At 46.7% G+C, this 19758-nt stretch overlaps 1 protein-coding gene and 1 pseudogene across 1 annotated transcript in view; both read right to left on the bottom strand.

The window, feature by feature from the left end:
• LOC124776603 (cell division cycle protein 123 homolog) overlaps positions 1-19758 on the bottom strand; it is a 114111-nt gene that overhangs the window by 5091 nt on the left and 89262 nt on the right. Inside the window, exons 5-7 of the mRNA XM_047251673.1 lie at positions 15912-16020; positions 15562-15684; positions 12133-12452 (exon numbers count right to left, since the gene is read on the bottom strand). Coding sequence (XP_047107629.1) covers positions 12133-12452; positions 15562-15684; positions 15912-16020 — 552 coding nt within the window. The remainder of the gene's footprint in view (positions 1-12132; positions 12453-15561; positions 15685-15911; positions 16021-19758) is intronic.
• On the bottom strand, positions 4284-4401 carry LOC124778191 (annotated as a pseudogene).

The raw sequence follows: 19758 nt of genomic DNA, 5'->3' as shown, positions 1-19758 counted from the left end.
AGAACAATGGGCACAATTAAGCTTATTGACAAAGAGTATTTCAAAACAACACATGAAGAGTACCTGCGGACATTACGTAACACACATGCCTGTACGCAGCGTAACAACAATCTCCGGAGGGTGGACACCGAAATTCACAGTGACAGCGGAAACATTGATAATGAGGAGGAACAGGAGGAGGACGACGAGATGTGACAGTAAATACGCGTAAGGTGCTGGCGATCTAGCCAAGAAATCACCAAATGCTGTACACGGATGAGCACCTAAAGTTAATACATAGGATTAGCAATACATAGGATTAGCAATACCAATAATCAGTTGTGTGTGTGTGTGTGTGTGTGTGTGTGTGTGTGTGTGACATGCAGTCAACAGCTCGAAGAAATCTTCCCGAGGTATTCGGCGTCAGTCACAATCGTTAATGGCACTAACAAATCTGTCCTATACCGTATCATCTTTTTATATTCTTCTTGAAAAATACAACAAAATTTTATTTATATTTCAACCTTAAATTACTGTTATTTTGAAAAGTGTTATTCTTTGTAAATGTTGTAGATAAAACAAAAGAAAAGAAACTGCAAAAAGAATGAAAAACGAAAATTGTAAGACGTACGACCTATTTTAAAACATCAGGTAACAGGTCTATAATTTGGCAATAAATAAATAATAAAAAGAAACGTCCAAACGAACCACAGAATATGGTCCTTGAAAGTAAGAACAGAAATACCAAAGTGATTACTGCAGATCTTTCTAATGACAACTGACCTGGCATCACAAGAACTGCTGGCTACGAGGTTGTCAGTCACGTAGAGTATTTAGGATCTGTTGTCACTGATACAGGAGATACACTCCTGGAAATTGAAATAAGAACACCGTGAATTCATTGTCCCAGGAAGGGGAAACTTTATTGACACATTCCTGGGGTCAGATACATCACATGATCACACTGACAGAACCACAGGCACATTGACACAGGCAACAGAGCATGCACAATGTCGGCACTAGTACAGTGTATATCCACCTTTCGCAGCAATGCAGGCTGCTATTCTCCCATGGAGACGATCGTAGAGATGCTGGATGTAGTCCTGTGGAACGGCTTGCCATGCCATTTCCACCTGGCGCCTCAGTTGGACCAGCGTTCGTGCTGGACGTGCAGACCGCGTGAGACGACGCTTCATCCAGTCCCAAACATGCTCAATGGGGGACAGATCCGGAGATCTTGCTGGCCAGGGTAGTTGACTTACACCTTCTAGAGCACGTTGGGTGGCACGGGATACATGCGGACGTGCATTGTCCTGTTGGAACAGCAAGTTCCCTTGCCGGTCTAGGAATGGTAGAACGATGGGTTCGATGACGGTTTGGATGTACCGTGCACTATTCAGTGTCCCTCGACGATCACCAATGGTGTACGGCCAGTGTAGGAGATCGCTCCCCACACCATGATGCCGCGTGTTGGCCCTGTGTGCATCGGTCGTATGCAGTCCTGATTGTGGTGCTCACCTGCACGGCGCCAAACACGCATACTACCATCATTGGCACCAAGGCAGAAGCGACTCTCATCGCTGAAGACGACACGTCTCCATTCGTCCCTCCATTCACGCCTGTCGCGACACCACTGGAGGCGGGCTGCACGATGTTGGGGCGTGAGCGGAAGACGGCCTAACGGTGTGCGGGACCGTAGCCCAGCTTCATGGAGACGGTTGCGAATGGTCCTCGCCGATACCCCAGGAGCAACAGTGTCCCTAATTTGCTGGGAAGTGGCGGTGCGGTCCCCTACGGCACTGCGTAGGATCCTACGGTCTTGGCGTGCATCCGTGCGTCGCTGCGGTCCGGTCCCAGGTCGACGGGCACGTGCACCTTCCGCCGACCACTGGCGACAACATCAATGTACTGTGGAGACCTCACGCCCCACGTGTTGAGCAATTCGGCGGTACGTCCACCCGGCCTCCCGCATGCCCACTATACGCCCTCGCTCAAAGTCCGTCAACTGCACATACGGTTCACGTCCACGCTGTCGCGGCATGCTACCAGTGTTAAAGACTGCGATGGAGCTCCGTATGCCACGGCAAACTGGCTGACACTGACGGCGGCGGTGCACAAATGCTGCGCAGCTAGCGCCATTCGACGGCCAACACCGCGGTTCCTGGTGTGTCCGCTGTGCCGTGCGTGTCATCATTGCTTGTACAGCCCTCTCGCAGTGTCCGGAGCAAGTATAGTGGGTCTGACACACCGGTGTCAATGTGTTCTTTTTTCCATTTCCAGGAGTGTATATTCGATTAAGAGAAATTCTACAGCAAATCTTGCTCGTACCTGGAAGGACAGCTCCATCACTTCCAAGGCAAAGAACACCCTCGTCCGAACTCTAATCTTCCCTATCGTGCCCTATGCAGCAGAAACTTGGACGACGAAGACGGTGGATCGTCGCAAGATCGAAGCTCTGAAACTGTAGTGTTATAGTAGTTTACTTCGAATACCATGGACAACGCACAGTACTAATGAATCGATCGTCAAGCAGCTCGGCATGAGAAGAAGTGTCGATTCCTGTCAATCAAAATCAGTTGAAATGCACTGACGGAAAAAAAATCACAACACCAAGAAGGTGTGCGACGTAAGCGAAACTTGCAGGCGCGTTTCTATGCCTGTCAGATGATGTCTATTCAAATTTCGCGGCAGTCGCATAAGACTAACGCTGGTAGCGGCACTACGAGGATGCAAATCAGGTTTGCGTTATATACACGCTGTAATGGTCGTGAGCATTAGTTACCTTTGAGACTGGACGTGGCCAGCTGATGTTAATCAAGAACGCCTTCAGGGAGACAAAGACGCCATTGTCAACACTGAGTTTGAACGAGGTTGTGTAATAGGGCTACGAGAATATGGATGTTCCTTCCGCGATACTGCAGAACGACGTGGCAGGGCTGTAGTCTCTGTTCATGATGGCTGACAGCGGTGGTCACTGGAACATACAGTCGCAAGAAGACCGGGCTCCAGATGGCTGCCGGCCGGTGTGGCCGTGCGGTTAAAGGCGCTTCAGTCTGGAACCGCGTGACCGCTCCGGTCGCAGGTTCGAATCCTACCTCGGGCATGGATGTGTGTGATGTCCTTAGGTTAGTTAGGTTTAATTAGTTCTAAGTTCTAGGCGACTGATGACCTCAGCAGTTAAGTCGCATAGTGCTCCGAGCCATTTGAGCCAGATGGCTGAGTGGCACTGCCGAGAGGGAAGACCGGGCTCCAGATGGCTGAGTGGCACTGCCGAGAGGGAAGACCATCGTGTTCGGCGTATCACTCTGGGGCATCGTAACTGCAACTGCAACAGTAATCTGAGCAGCAGTTGGCACACGGTGATACTACATCTGTTACTTCAAGGACGACTCCGAGCCAGACGACGTGTAGCGTGCTTTTCACTGACCCCAAACTGCAGTGATGTCAAGCGAGAGCTCACTGGAGGGCAGGGTGGAGGTCCCCGGTGCCAGGGACGGCAGTCTGTTCTCGAGGAGGAGGCCAGCTGAGTGCATGGAACCAGCCTGTCTGCATAGCAGACACACTGGGGTACCTGGAGTTATGGTCTGGGGTTCGATTTTATATGACAGCAGGAGCACTATCGTGGTTATCCCACGCAGCCCGATTGCAAATCTGCACTTCAGTCTGTTGATTCGACCTGTTGTGCTGCCATTCATGAACAGCGTTCCAGGGGCTATTTGCCAACAGGAAAACGCTCGCCCACATACCCGTGTTGTAACCCAACATGCTCTACAGTGTCGACATGTTGCCTTTGCCCGTTCGATCATCAGATCTGTCTTCAATTGAGTATATATGTGACATCATTGGACGAAAACTTCAGCGTCATCCCAAATAGCGTTAATTGTCTCTGTATTGTCTGACCAACTACAGGCATGGAACTCCAGCCCACAAACTGACATCTGTACAACACACTGCATGTACGTTTGTACGTTGGCATTCAACATTCTGGTTGTTACACTGGTTATTAACGTACTAGCATTTCACATTTGCAATGGTTTATTTCGCACTTACATTAACCTGTGATCCTGCAATGTTAATCACTTGAATGTGTTACCAAGATAAATGCACTCCGTCTTCAGGCCACAAGTGGCCCACCGGGACCATCCGACCGCCGTGTCATCCTCACTGAGGATGCGGATGGGAGGGGCGTGTGGTCAGCACACCGCTCTCCCAGTCGTTATGATGGTTTTCTTTGACCAGAGCCGCTACTATTCGGTCGAGTAGCTCCTCAATTGGCATCACGAGGCTGAGTGCACCCCGAAAAATGGCAACAGCGCATGGCGGCCCAGATGGTCACCCATCCAAGTGCCGGCCAAGCCCGACAGCGCTTAACTTCGGTGATTTGACGGGAACCGGTGTATCCACTGCGGCAAGGACGTTGCCTACCTAGACAAATGTATCCCCGAAATTTCATTACTCTACATTAATTATTTTCCCGTCAGTATATTTTGGTCACATTGCCAGAAGGCAAGATGCAATGGAAAGAACTATTATACATGGAACAGTCGACGGCAGAAGACCTAGAGGAGGCACCATTGCAGTGGATAGACCAGATTAAACACCTGACCGGGGTGGGCTTGCAGCCAGCAGGTCAACATGCCCAGGTCAGAGCTTCGTGGAGGTAGGTCGTCAAGGGGGTTACCACGTGATGCAACTAAACGCTTGCGAAGGGATAGACTAAAGAGAGGGAAGTAGTTTTCGAGCCACAGCATGCTCGTCGCTAACTGGAGGTATTACAGGAATATAATTTTTGGACTCCGTGCAGCTACACGCTAGATTCGTGGTGATTTTATTGCATCTTAGTACCAAAGTAAACAAAAATTAAAGTGTGTGTGTGTGTGTGTGTGTGTGTGTGTGTGTGTGAGAGAGAGAGAGAGAGAGAGAGAGAGAGAGAGAGAGAGAGAGAGAGATGGATGATGGATAAAATGTACATTATCGAAATGGAATTTGTCATGGATATCAAGATGCCATGTTGTCACCATGACCCAGGCGTACCCGGCGTCTAGCGGCAAATGCTCCAGAAAATAACGTACCTGTAATACCTCCGTCTGGCGATGAGCCTGCAGCTGATTGATCGAACTACAATACTGTTTGGAAAAAGTGGAACACCAAGAGCGAGAGTTGTGATCACAATGAGATTTATTCCATTGCTTAGCGAAATGACACTACAAAAATTATGAGAATTACAGACCTTTAAATGCATGTAGCCAGGCACCTCTTTCCCACTGGGCACGTGCCCAGGGCCCCGTGATCGACAGGGGCTCCCAAGTTCCTACCAGATCAGCAAACGATAACCGATATTTACTCGTATCATCGTAAAACAAATTAATTTCGAAAAAATCGAACGATAATGACTGACTACAATAGCTACTTGCTTATTAGCTTTGCGCAGTGCACAGTTCGGCACGGAGCGAACAGCGACGTAAAATTAAACGTGACCTACCAACTTAAATAAACCGACTCGACGATCGGAAATTCTGAATTTGTCTGCGGTGAAGTGGCGTTTCTTTTGTTTGTAGTTGTTACTGACTCTGCTCCGAGGTATTTTTTGATTAAATCGTCGTTTGCCTGTTTTGTTTTGCGTTAGCGACTAGAAAAATGAAAGTGTCGAAAGAAAATGGTGGTTGTACTCGCCTTCCAAAAACTTTGTATTTTGTTTTTCATACTGTTTATTTAACCCTTCTGATGTAAAACTATACTCTCCGAGTGGATGTAGTCATTGGAAGTACATAAATCACATAATTTTAACACATGAAAATAGCCCAGCACATAGGCAATCCATGATGACTTATCTGGCACGAAGCAAAGCGGTTTGTAGATTAGATATAGACTAATTATCTCAACATAAAAAAGAAGTGGATTACTGGAGATATGTAATTAAACGTAGTGTGGCCTTCGTACAACTTCTAACATCGAGAGGGCTTCCATTTCGCGGTGACAATGAAATTCGAGGATCTCACAACAATGGAAATTATTTGGGATGTATGGAATTATTGGGTGAATTCAATCCTTTTCTTGCAGATCACTTACAAAAATTCGGGAATCCTGGAAAAGGTAACACTTCTTATTTATCAGCGAATATCTGTAATGAGTTTATTGACGTAATGGGAAAAAAGCTCCTGAAAATTACAAATGAAGTTAGATTAGCAAAATATTTTTCTATTAGCGTTGACAGTACGCCCCATCTGTCTCATGTTGACCACCTAACTTTTTTAATTCGACCGTGTTCCTGTTGAAAGGTTCCTTACATTTATACCTATTAAAGCCCATAAATCTGAGTATTTAGCGGAAACCATCTTGAATTTTTTGGATAATTATGATATTCCCACAAAAGACTGCAGAGGACAAAGCTACGGCAATGCTTCAAATATGGCGAGGAAATATACTGGTCTACAAGCACGAATCAAGGAGAAATGTGAATTTGCCACCTTTGTACAATGTGCGGGACATTCACTAATCTTGGTAGGTCTCCAAGCTGCTGGGTGTGTATCAGAGCCAACAAAGTTTTTCAAATGGTTCAGAAAGCGTACAACTTTTTGTCGCGTTCTACCCACCGATGAAATATATTAACAGAACATTTAGGTTAAAAAAACTTATAATAAATATTTCACAAATCAGAGGGACAGCCCGAACTGATGCAGTAAACGCCTTGCATTAAGGTCAAAAACAAATCATAGAAACTTTGATGCCCATCGCACAAGATATAGGACAGGCAAGACGAACAAGAGACGAAGCCCTTAGTCTGTCCAAACAAATGGAAAGCTGGAATTTATTATTTAACGGAAATTTGGAGCTCTATATTGGAAAGAATATACAAAACAAGCAATTATCTTCAGAAAGAAACAATAACACTGCACGTTACAACTAATTTGTTCGCCTCACTTAATGATTTTATCATTAACCTCAAGGATAAATTTTACTTCGGATCGTCCGCCAAAGAAAGCAACCCGGAATCTGACTACAAGGCCCTACCTCAAAGAACAAAATGTAGAGACTCACGCCAGAGTTTTTTTGATGGCTCTGCACCGTCTGTCAAACTGAATGGAAAAGAGAAATTCAAAGTAGAAACCTTTCTTCCCATAACTGATACCTTGAGCGTTCATCTAAAACAGCGATTAAGTTCGTATGAGAACAGTAGTCAACGCTTTGGTTTATTTTTTCGCTGTTAAACTCTGAATCCCGAAGAGCTGAGACAAAGTTGCAAAGAATTTTCTGAAATTTGTTATGAAGACGTTAACTAGTAAGAGTTAGAAACGGAATGTCTGCATTTAACAGGATACTTGAAAATTGTTCACGGTAAAAACGGAGCGACTAACAGTATATGGGGAAAATATCACCTTTTGAAAGAAAACAAAACTGAAGACACATTTCGAAATGTAGAAAACGCATTGAGAATCTTTTTCAGCATGATGGCAATCAACTGCAGTGCGGAACGCTCCTTCTCCAAACTGAAAAAGAATAAAAAAGTATGCTCAAAAATAAGAATAAAAATGTATGCTCAAAAATACAGATTTTGAACAAGTGATTAACCATTTTGCCCCTCTCAAATCTAGAAGGGTACCTCTTCAATCAACATAGATTTCAGGCACTAACCTGAGAATGCTGAAAGAGTTACTTTTATGGGTTATATTATATTACCTATTCACTTAATGTAACTAAAAAGAAATAAAAATATATACAGACCCTCGCTTATCTACTTTCCTTGTCTATTCTAACAAAATAGTGCTCTATCAAGGTCATAGGGACCCTAATGTGCCCAGGGCCTCCAATAGGTTAAAGATGGCCCTGACTGTGGCTGCGGATATTCAGTACGGAGTGGCGTCACAATGTGCTGCTGTCAGAGCCGCCAGACGTCGTGGCTTGGAATCAAAGAATGCTTGAAAATTATGCTGGGGAATACTCTGCCATGTGGTCAGTACGCGCATCCACAAGGCACCAACTGTAGCTGCTGGAGAACCTGAACGAACAAGCTGCCGACCGACTATATCCCAGCCATGTTCGATGGGCGACATGTCAGGCGAAAGAACCGGCGAGGGAAGCAATGGTACCTAACTTTGTTCGAAAAAGGTTGCACAAACCTCGTCACAGGCGGCCATGCATTGTCCTGTTGAAATATGGTAAGTGGTACGGCCTACAGGACGGGCAGTGCCTCGGACTGTAAAATGTCCGTGATGTAGCGGTAGCTGCTCAGATTGCCCTCAAGACGTAGGAGGCGAAATGCCGTGTTATATGCAATAACGCCCCAAACCATCACACCCGGCATTTGTCCGCTACGCCGCTCGACAGTCTGCCCAATCGCGTTCACCACAGCGGCGTCGAATGACTTTTGCGGCCATCACTGTAGGGCAAGTTGGAGCCGGACTCATCCGGAAACATACACTCCTGGAAATTGAAATAAGAACACCGTGAATTCATTGTCCCAGGAAGGGAAAACTTTATTGACACATTCCTGGGGTCAGATACATCACATGATCACATTGACAGAACCACAGGCACATAGACACAGGCAACAGAGCATGCACAATGTCGGCACTAGTACAGTGTATATCCACCTTTCGCAGCAATGCAGGCTGCTATTCTCCCATGGAGACGATCGTAGAGATGCTGGATGTAGTCCTGTGGAACGGCTTGCCATGCCATTTCCACCTGGCGCCTCAGTTGGACCAGCGTTCGTGCTGGACGTGAAGACCGCGTGAGACGACACTTCATCCAGTCCCAAACATGCTCAATGGGGGACAGATCCGGAGATCTTGCTGGCCAGGGTAATTGACTTACACCTTCTAGAGCACGTTGGGTGGCACGGGATACATGCGGACGTGCATTGTCCTGTTGGAACAGCAAGTTCCCTTGCCGGTCTAGGAATGGTAGAACGATGGGTTCGATGACGGTTTGGATGTACCGTGCCCTATTCAGTGTCCCCTCGACGATCACCAGTGGTGTACGGCCAGTGCAGGAGATCGCTCCCCACACCATGATGCCGGGTGTTGGCCCTGTGTGCCTCGGTCGTATGCAGTCCTGATTGTGGCGCTCACCTGCACGGCGCCAAACACGCATACGACCATCATTGGCACCAAGGCAGAAGCGACTCTCATCGCTAAAGACGACACGTCTCCATTCGTCCCTCCATTCACGCCTGTCGCGACACCACTGGAGGCGGGCTGCACATGTCGTGGCGTGAGCGGATGACGGCCTAACGGTGTGCGGGACCGTAGCCCAGCTTCATGGAGACGGTTGCGAATGGTCCTCGCCGATACCCCAGGAGCAACAGTGTCCCTAATTTGCTGGGAAGTGGCGGTGCGGTCCCCTACGGCACTGCGTAGGATCCTACGGTCTTGGCGTGCACCCGTGCGTCGCTGCGGTCCGGTCCCAGGTCGACGGGCACGTGCACCTTCCGCCGACCACTGGCGACAACAGCGATGTACTGTGGAGACCTCACGCCCCACGTGTTGAGCAATTCGGCGGTACGTCCACCCGGCCTCCCGCATGCCCACTATGCGCCCTCGCTCAAAGTCCGTCAACTGCACATACGGTTCACGTCCACGCTGTCGCGGCATGCTACCAGTGTTAAAGACTGCGATGGAGCTCCGTATGCCACGGCAAACTGGCTGACACTGACGGCGGCGGTGCACAAATGCTGCGCAGCTAGCGCCATTCGACGGCCAACACCGCGGTTCCTGGTGTGTCCGCTGTGCCGTGCGTGTGATCATTGCTTGTACAGCCCTCTCGCAGTGTCCGGAGCAAGTATGGTGGGTCTGACACACCGGTGTCAATGTGTTCTTTTTTCCATTTCCAGGAGTGTATTTTGCCATTCAGCGCGCCAGTGTCGGCGTTCACGTGCCAATTGCAGTTAGTGGGTTCTAGTCAACGGAAGGCGACGCATTGACATGCATGCTACCCGTCCACCCTGCAGAAGACAACATCGAACCGTCGACGCAGACACGTCCACACCCGTTGCAGTGTCCCAACATCGCGCCAAGTCTGTGGACGAAACTGTTCTGTCCGTCACGACCAAACGGACCACCTCGCGCTGTGGTCACATTGTGTCGTCCAGCACCCTATTGGCGCCGTGTACGGCACCTTCTGTCCTCTGGTTCCACATACGCCTCGATGTTGAAGCAGGGTACCCTGTACGAGCCGCAATGTCATGGAACGACAGGCCCGCCCCTCGGTAACCGATCACTTTTGCCCCCTCCGAACGCACTCACATGCCGATATTCCACCCTGTGATCTCGGCGAGGCATAGTGGCACTTTGTTATACGTTTCCACTTCGTATGATAGCTCCGCATCGACTGCGCGTTACGTCACACTGACCTGTCCGGTCACACAAGAGAGGGCGGAGCACAGGCCTACGTGCACGCCACATCTCTGCCATATAAGGCGCTTATTATGGTTCCACTGTTCTACTTCTCCTCTTATCGTCGCTTGTTGCTGACCATTGCTTCTGACAAGGGAAACTCCCCGTCCCACCCCCCTCATATTTAGTGGTAAAACAGCCTAGTAGATAGAGCGTCAAAAACTGAACACAGATCAAGCATGAAACCATGGAGTACGTGTACTGAACTGTGAAAAAAGGTGTAAAATGGAAACAGTGAATGGTCCATTTTTTTTTTTTTTTTTTTTTACAAAATTATGAACCGTCCGCCTGTCACTGGTGTGTCTGTTCGCTGTATTCAATTTGGTGTCTGTGCCATGGTGTAATGTCCGTTTGCAACAGCGACGTGTAAGCAAGGGACCTCCAGACAGACGTACGTACGTACATACATAATTACCTCTTATTTGTTCTACTCAAGTATTACATGTTACGACACTTGCGGTCCGTTTTGGAAGTTTTGACTCTTGAATTCCTTTTTGTATTTCACACCTGTCATTTGTTGTTTTCATTTCTGTGAGAGGTTCAAAAATGGCTCTGAGCACTATGGGACTTAACGTCTGAGGTCATCAGTCCCCTAGAACTTAGAACTACTTAAACCTAACTAACCTAAGGACATCACACACATCCATGCCCGAGGCAGGATTCGAACCTGCGACCGTTGCGGACGCGTGGTTCCAGACTGAAGGGCCTAGAACCGCTCGGCCACTCCGGCCGGCTCTGTCAGAGGTGCTCTCACTATTCATCACATTTACTTGCGACGGTAATATATTCTTACCCCATGACTCATATTCTGCAATCAGTGCATAGTATGACAATTGCCAAGGCTACAGAAGGACAGACACGTGAATGAACGGACGGAAAGTTCATAATTGTATGAAAAAAATGAGGCACGAGGAAGATTTGAACACGGATCTCCCGCTTTGCAAGCCAACACCGTGACCACACAACAACGACACAGTAGTTCTTGCAGTCCACTCGATGTTGTACATCTTGAGCAAGGACCGTTCACTGTTTCTATTTTGCTTCTTTTTTCACAGTTCAGCAGACGTTCTTTGTGTCATCATTCTTGATGTGTGTTCAGTTTTTCTGTATATATTTTTATTTCTTTACAGTCACGTTAAATGAATAGGTAATATAATATAATCCACAAAAGTAACTATTTTAGCATTCACTAGGCCATTTTACGACTAAACCTAAGAGGGATGCGATGGCGAGTTTCCCTTGTGAGTGTTTCACTTTTTGTATACAGTAGTGTAGTTATTGGCACAATAATTCGTCTGACATTCAAAAAACGACTGGTTGTACATCTTACCTACATAAACCGCCTGATTACAGTCAGATGGATTTAAACCGAGGGTACTTGCAGCAAAAATGGGCGATAGATGAAGTGCAAGAAGGAGAGACAGATGAAAGTGATGGGGACACGAAATGATACGAGAGCAAAGGTGCAACGGAGAGAAAATGGTAACATTAGTTTTACTGTGGAACCGCGCGACCGCTACGGTCGCACGTTCGAATCCTGCCTCAGGCACGGATGTGTGTGATGTCCTTAGGTTAGTTAGGTTTAAGTAGTTCTAAGTTCTAGGGGACTGATTACCTCAGAGGTTAAGTCCCATAGCGCTCAGAGCCATTTTTTCGTTTTCTGTTTGACAGAGAGCACACTCCAGATTACACACACTACAGATTAGTTTGTATGATTGCCATTTTCTGATTTCCTGCCATTCAGATGTAAGTAACCTACCTCGGTAATGTGCTCGATGATGGACATGGACTCCTGCATGCTGCACAGGTCAGACACCTCGAAAGGGACGCCGAAGTGCTGGCACTGGTTGGGCTGCAGCCCAGGGTCCTCGCCCAGGAAGCGGAACTCGGGGTCGAAGGCGGGCGTCTCCGCCGCCTCGGCGCCGCCCGCAGACGCCGGCTGCGGGGGCGAGCGCGCGGCCAGCAGTTCCTGCAGCTCCGGCCACGTGAACAGCGGCGTCTTGGCCGACCGCTCCGTCAGCGGGCCCACGTCCAGCAGAGTCACCCTGCCGCGGCCCTCTCGCACCACGTCCAGCGTGTCTGCGCACCGACCAAACCACACTCCAATGCATATAATAAATCGGAGGTGGAGGGGGGAGAAGGGAAAGGAAAGGGAAGGAATTAATAATATAAACTGAATCGAGACTTTGCGCTGAATCAACGGCGACGAATGAAAACGTGTGCCGGACAGGGATCGTAGTTACATCGTAAGCCCATGCTCTGAGGAAATTGTTAGTTTTCAGTTAATCATTATTAACTGTGTCGATATTATCATTTTACGAAGTTTAGCAAATAAATACATCATAATGGTATCCCTTTTGAACGTTATTCCGAATAATACAGCTTCCCGCTTCGTCACTTAGAATCACAGGAAGTAGAATTGCACTTTACAGAGAACTCGACGGCGTTGATACTGGACATAAACTTCGAGAGAGTCAGGTAGAAGGAACCCTACACGACGACTCACTAAGGTAGCCGAGGACTGATCGTCTTAATTACCGCAAAACTAGACTGAAAAAGCACGGCCATTCATACTGTACACCTCCTATACCATCCTCTACGGACTCATTGGCTAAACTGAGTTATTTCTGGAGGTTTAGTACAAGTGGGGTGGGGGAAAATGGGGGTTCTAGCAGCACTGAAAGAAGGTGCCCACCCTTTATGACTGCTTGAGCTCTGCTCAGTACACTCAATAAGGTGTCTCGATGTTTGTAGAGAAGTGGCAGCTCACTCTTCAAAAATGGCTCTGAGCACTATGGGACTTAACATCTGAGGTCATCAGTCTCCTAGAACTTAGAACTACTTAAACCTAACTAACCTAAGGACATCACACACATCCATGCCCGAGGCAGGATTCGAACCTCCGACCGTAGCGGTCACGTGGTTCCGGACTGAAGCGCCTAGAACCGCACGGCCACAGCCCACTCTTACCCAACAGCCGAAAGCAGAGAAGGTAGTGATGTTGGTCTGGAGCGAAATCGACGTTCTAACTCATTCCACAGCTGTTCCTTTCGGTTCGGATCGGGACTCTGGGCAGGCCAGTACATTTCAGGAATATTACTGTCCACAGACTATCGCCTCATAGTTGTGATAGGATGCACTGTAGTACAGATATAAACATGCACCATCTCCGAACTGTTCCTTCACTGTCCTCAGTACACAATGCTGTAAAAAGTGATGATATCCTTTCGCACTTAGCGTTTGCTTATGCATAATATCAGGACCGCAACCTAACCACGGCATCGCTTAGTTGGGAGAAAACCGTAGGCCACCAAAGGTTATCCAAGGAGCCTCGTATGTCCACTATTATAACTACAGTATACTTCCCACAAGTGCCGACCTCCACACGTATAGCCCCGTTACTGACGTCATCGACAGATTTCATCATTCTAAATTCAAACTGACAGCCGGTGAAGCTCTCTGTGAGCTCACAATCGGTCACACATAAGCCTCTCATGGGCTTTAACTACATTGTTCAAAATGCGTACCTCTTGGGATCTCTTGAGTCTTTATCACTTTCTGTTTTAATATACAGTGTGGCCCAGCTATCTTGTCCACCCAAAATATCTCTGGAACAATAACAGCTATTGGAAAACGACTTTCACCGGTATCAATGTAGGGCTGGGGCCCATGAATGTACATATTTGGAAACATTCTAAAACGAAAGCATATGTGTTTTTTAACACAAACTTATGTTTTTTTAAATGGACCTCCTATATTTTTTCTTCAGCAATCCATAGCATGACAAAGCACATACACAATGGCGTTGATTGCATCGCAATATTCCCATTACATCCCGAGGTATTGAGACGCGAATTTGACGCTTGAAACACCCGACATGCGCTGCTAGCGCACGTCCTGAGGCTCAGGCGTGAACCCCATGCTGCCCGTAATCGCGATGTGATTGACATGTGTAATCACACCTCCATACTCATCAAGAGGTCCGAAACGAATAATACGGTCTGCTGCCATCAACTCTCATAAGCACATAATGGTTTCCCTCTTGCACGTTTTACGTATCTACGTACACAATATGAACCAGTACCGATCGGTGTACACCCGTCAGGTTGTCTTATTTATCCTGCACACCCAAAATAAGGTTTATCTAATGCGTTATATGACCCATTGTACCTGTCGCGCAGGGCCTGGCTCTACCTAGTCAAGTGTCCAACGTAGTTCCCACTACTGCCACAGTTACCACTTCGCCTTGTTTATGATTTGCGACCCATGCAAACTCCTGTACTCCACCACCCTCCGAGCATCCCATTTGTTGTTGCTTTGGCGTGCAGTACACCGCTTGCCAGTGTAGTCGTGCATCAGAGTAATCTAGTGACGGCACGGAGGTAGTACACATTGTGAATAAACGTTGTGTTGTGGAACTTATACTGTACAGCATAATGTACACACATGAAGATATGGTAGAAATGCTGCTGATCTATGGAGAATGTACGTTGACGGGAAATACGTTCTGAGATTGCTTGTTTGTTGATAGTACTGTTAGCGAACATTATGATTATTAAGTTAATATGTTTGTTTTCTACCCTACTCTACATACCTGTACTGTACCCTGTTGTAGGTGGACGAAATGCTGTTCAGGCAGAACGACTGTACAGAAGACGATTCCCTGACAAGCCATCGCCTTCGCGGCGGATGTTTGGTCGTCTCACATCTCGTCTACGTGAAACGGGAAGCTTAAATCCAAGACCTCGACATCGCCCTACAACACGCACAGATGAACGTGCTGAAGTTGCTGTGCTCGCTACCATAGCTGTGAATCCTCAAATTCCAGAGATATTTTGGATGGACAAGATAGCTGGGACACCCTGTATACTGCTTATACTGTTTCCCAGATCTGCAGCATATGCTCATCAAAAGAGAGTCATGAAGAACGAAAATTAAAAAAAAAAGGTACTATCTGAGGAGCTTCATGCTGCAAGATCCCTTGATAAATATCAGCACCTGGAGACCTTCCTTACTTGATCTCACAGATGAATGATGCCGAAATCGAACAGCCCAATATGGTTAGTCATATAGTTAATAACGAAACATAAGTCAAAAAGTAGCCCCTAAATGTTAGAATAATTTAGTGTTATTTTTAACAATGTATAGACTGTATACAAGGACATAAATATATGGCTGAAACACTTACAAGTTTCCAGTGGTGCCTTCTTATGTATATTTCTTCTGTAAAACTGGACTAAATCGTCCAGTATTTCGAACTTCAATTTTTGTATGTGCTCATAGTATGAAGTACAGTCTCGCTGTGAAATTGCTGAAACAGTGAAACACTTTACTTTTTTTATATTTCAAGTGCAGAGAAGACATTTATGTAAAAATACAGATGATTTGAAAAATCATATGTTTTCTGGTCCGATTACGCATATAAGTGAAAATATGTTTTATCCGAATATCAGGACTATACACAATCGATATCTCACTTGTAACTTGCGATAAATATATATGACATATATATACACCATTCTAATGTAGATAACTTACCTATCAACTGGTTTTGGATAATGAAGCATCTGTATTCCGTTCCTGGATGAATGTCTTTCCACTGCTTTAACACTACGTAATAACCACTGCCACCGCTGCTTTGTCCATCCTGTAATTTCAGAACACGTTACACTTCACACACTATCATTTTACCAGATCAGAGCACATGCAACCGCTTTCAAATATATTTGAAAACTTGGTATATTGTCAACATGAGAAAGTACGTGACAACTTATTTGAACAAGAGTCGTTCAGTCAATAAAGCCCCATTTTTTTCCCTTACATCATATTTGTTCCTAAGAGTTACAATTAGGTGACAGTACCAATCAAAATTTCTTTTGTGTACACTGTTTTTCTGCACAGTGTCTACCATGTTCTACGGCCTTACCTCAGCCTTCCGTAGAGCATGTCTTCCCTGTTGGTAAAAGCTCTTCTCTTGTGCTCGTGGCACTGTTGTTTACTGCATGAATTATCATAATCTTCAAAGTGTGTATCACATACGTAACCCTTAAATGGCCGAAAGAGACAGAAGTCCGAGGGCGCCAGGTATGCTATGTTCAACGGATGAGGCAATCTTGTCCTGTAAAATATGGTAATGTCTCTGCTGGTTCTAAGAGTTGTGTGTGGGAGTGCACTGTTGTGATGAAGCAAGATTCTTGTCAGACCGAAGACATGGGAAACTGTTGTTGAATTCGTTCAGATTCTTCACAGAGCCGTGACGCTCGATTCGATATATCGCTCGTGGACTGGTTTCTGATCTTTGGAGGGTTTCACTGGCCTCAAAAAGGGAGAAGTTCGAGAGAGGGTACAAGAGTTACGAGTGGTGGCAAGTACGGGTGTTGATAAAATAACGGCAAATCGATACATTTTCCAAAAAATATCGACAAATGCAGTATATTGGCTGTATTCTTTTACCGATGTATCGATATCGAAACGGCAATACAGAGTGCCAATATTTTTATTTTATAATAGATACACACATCAAAATAACTTTTGATCACCTCGGTTCAGAGAGTACCGGAACCTGAACAGAAAATTGGAATACAGATCGACATAAAAATCATTTCCGCCTTTTTATTGCTCATGAAAACCACACATTGTATGTTGTACCACCCTACAGCGAGACCTTCAAAGGTGATGGTCCAGATTGCTGTACACACTGGTACCTCTAATACCCAGAAGCACGTGCTCTTGCATTGATGCATGCCTGTATTCGTCGTGGCATACTATCCACAATTTCATCAAGGCATTGTTGGTCCAGATTGTCTCACTTCTCAATGGCGATTCAGCGTAGATCCCTCGGGGTGGCTGGTGGATCACGTTGTCCATAAACAGCCGTTTTCAATCTATCTCTGACTTGTTCGATAGGGTTCATGTCTCGAGAACATGTTGGCCACTCTAGCAGAGCGATGTCGTTATCCTGAAAGAAGTCATTCACAAGATGTGCACGATGGGGGCGCGAATTGTCGTCCATGAAGGCGAATGCCTCGCCAATATGCTGCCGGTATGGTCGCACTATCGGTTGGAGGATGGCATTTATGTATCGTACAGCCGTTACGGCGCCCTCCATGACCACTAGCGATTTGTCGGCACCACGTAATGCCATCCCAAAACAGCAGGAAACCTCCACCTTGCTGCACTCGCTGGACAGTGTGTCCAGCCTGACCGGGTTGCCTCCAAAACGTCTCCAACGATTGTCTGGTTGAAGCCATATGCGACACTCATCGATGAAGAGAACGTGATCCCAATCCTGAGCGATCCTTCGGCATGTGTCGGGCCCATCTGTACCGCCCCGCATGGTGTCGTGGTCGCAAAAATGGACCTCGCCATGGACGTCTGGAGTGAAGTTGCGCATCATGCAGCCAATTGCGCACAGCTTGAGTCGTAACACGACTTCCTGAGGCTGCACGAAAAGCATTATTCAATATGGTGGCGTTGCTGTTAGGGTTCCTCCGAGCCATAATCCTTAGGTAGCGGTCATCTACTGAAGTAGTAGCCCTTGGGCGGCCTGAGCGAGGCATGTCATCGACAGTTCCTGTCTCTCTGTATCTCCTCCACGTCCGAACAACATCGCTTTGGTTCTCTCCGAGACGCCTGGACACTTCCCTTGTTGAGAGACTTTCCTGGCACAAAGTAACAATGCGGACGCGATCGAACCGTGGTACTGACCGTCTAGTCATGGTTGAACTTCAAACAACACGAGCCGTGTACCTCCTTCCTGGTGGTGATCGGCTGTCTGACTCCCTCCGTCTAATAGGCGCTCCTCATGCATGGTTGTTTACATCTTTGGGCGGGTTTAGTGACATCTCTGAACAGTCAAAGGGACTGTGTCTGTGATACAATATCCACAGTGAACGTCTCTCTTCAGGAGTTCTGGGAACCGGGGTGATGCAAAACTTTTTTTGATGTGTGTATTTTTTTGGCAATTCAAAAATGGCTCTAAGCACATGTTGAGGTCATCCGTCCCCTAGACTTAGAACTACTTAAACCTAAGTAACCTAAGGGCATCACACACACAGCCATGCCCGAGGCAGAATTCGAACCTGCGACCGTAGCAGCACCGCGGTTCCAGACTGAAGCGCCTAGAACGCTCGGTCACAGCAGTCGGCTTTTCGCAACTGTCGGTAAATATATGAAATCATTCTTCTGAAACTGAAGTTGAACATAATTTGACTTTCACTTACTTTTTGAGCTCCCATCATGTCCAGTCTTTCACTGACTGTGTGAAGGAAGTATAGGTGTCACAGAGAGGAAATCCAGTTGCACCGGAGGGTGGTGGTGTCTACGGAATAACAAGATTCCGGATGTGAAGAAACAGCACACCAGTTGCGTCAAAAACAACTTTTAACGCAACTAGTATGATATTTCATCTCATCTGTATTCTTAAAAAACAGTTGCTGAAAAAAAGAGGGCCCTAGTCTAAATGGCAAGATTGGTTTTTGCGGTAGGTGGAGACGCGTGCGGGGATATGCTTACGTTATCGGCGCTTGGCGCTACCGACAGAAACTGCAACGTTCAGCTTCAGTATGCAATTTTGACACTACAGCTGCTAGGTCGCTGGCGTTTGCAGAAAAAAAAGAGGAACCAGGGAAGTCGGCTTGAAGTGTTCCAGAAAAATCCGATATGTGGCTAATCCGAACGACGGACCCATCGAACATCTTTCATTGTTCCACTTACATGCAGATACCATTGTTAGCAAAGTGGTTATCGCCAAGCGCGAACGTGCATCGGCATCGTTTTCTTTTCAATTCTTGCTATGAGGGGGATAACCAGGCAGCCAGCTTGTTGATGCACAGAACATCTAATAATTAATCAGTACTTAAATATACATATCTAAAACCGGCAATATATTTACAATGTGAATCCGATATTTTTATAGGCTGATATATAGATTTTTTCGTTAATATGTAGTTTATTTTTTCGGCTATCGACGTCCGATAGCATTTTTTAAATATCGATATATAGGATTCCCGATATTTTTAAAAATATCAACGTTCTTAGCAGGGAGGCTAATGAGGGCGCGGGAGACAGGGGGAGCCCTGCTCTGCGGAAGGAGGTCTGTACCAGATTGTCAGCCAATGCAGCGGGTTGCGGACGCTGAGCCGAGGAAAGACACCGGGCTATTTTCATTTGGTTGCGGCCTTCGTGTTGGCGTGTGTCGTGTTGGGACGCCAATAATACCGCTGGAGGGAGCGACAGCCTTCTGGGTTTGCCTTTCCATCTAGGACTTCAAGCGATCACCTGTGACCAATTCCATTTTCTGAATGTGGTGAGGCATTTGTCTGATGAAAGCATGTTTATGTGTAAAGGAGAACGCCCAGTACTCTTTGAAGTTCTAGTGGAGGTC

Source organism: Schistocerca piceifrons, chromosome 2 (genome assembly GCF_021461385.2).
Source record: "Schistocerca piceifrons isolate TAMUIC-IGC-003096 chromosome 2, iqSchPice1.1, whole genome shotgun sequence".
NCBI classification, from domain to species: Eukaryota; Metazoa; Arthropoda; class Insecta; order Orthoptera; family Acrididae; genus Schistocerca; species Schistocerca piceifrons.
This window is presented reverse-complemented; position numbering and strand designations above follow the sequence as displayed.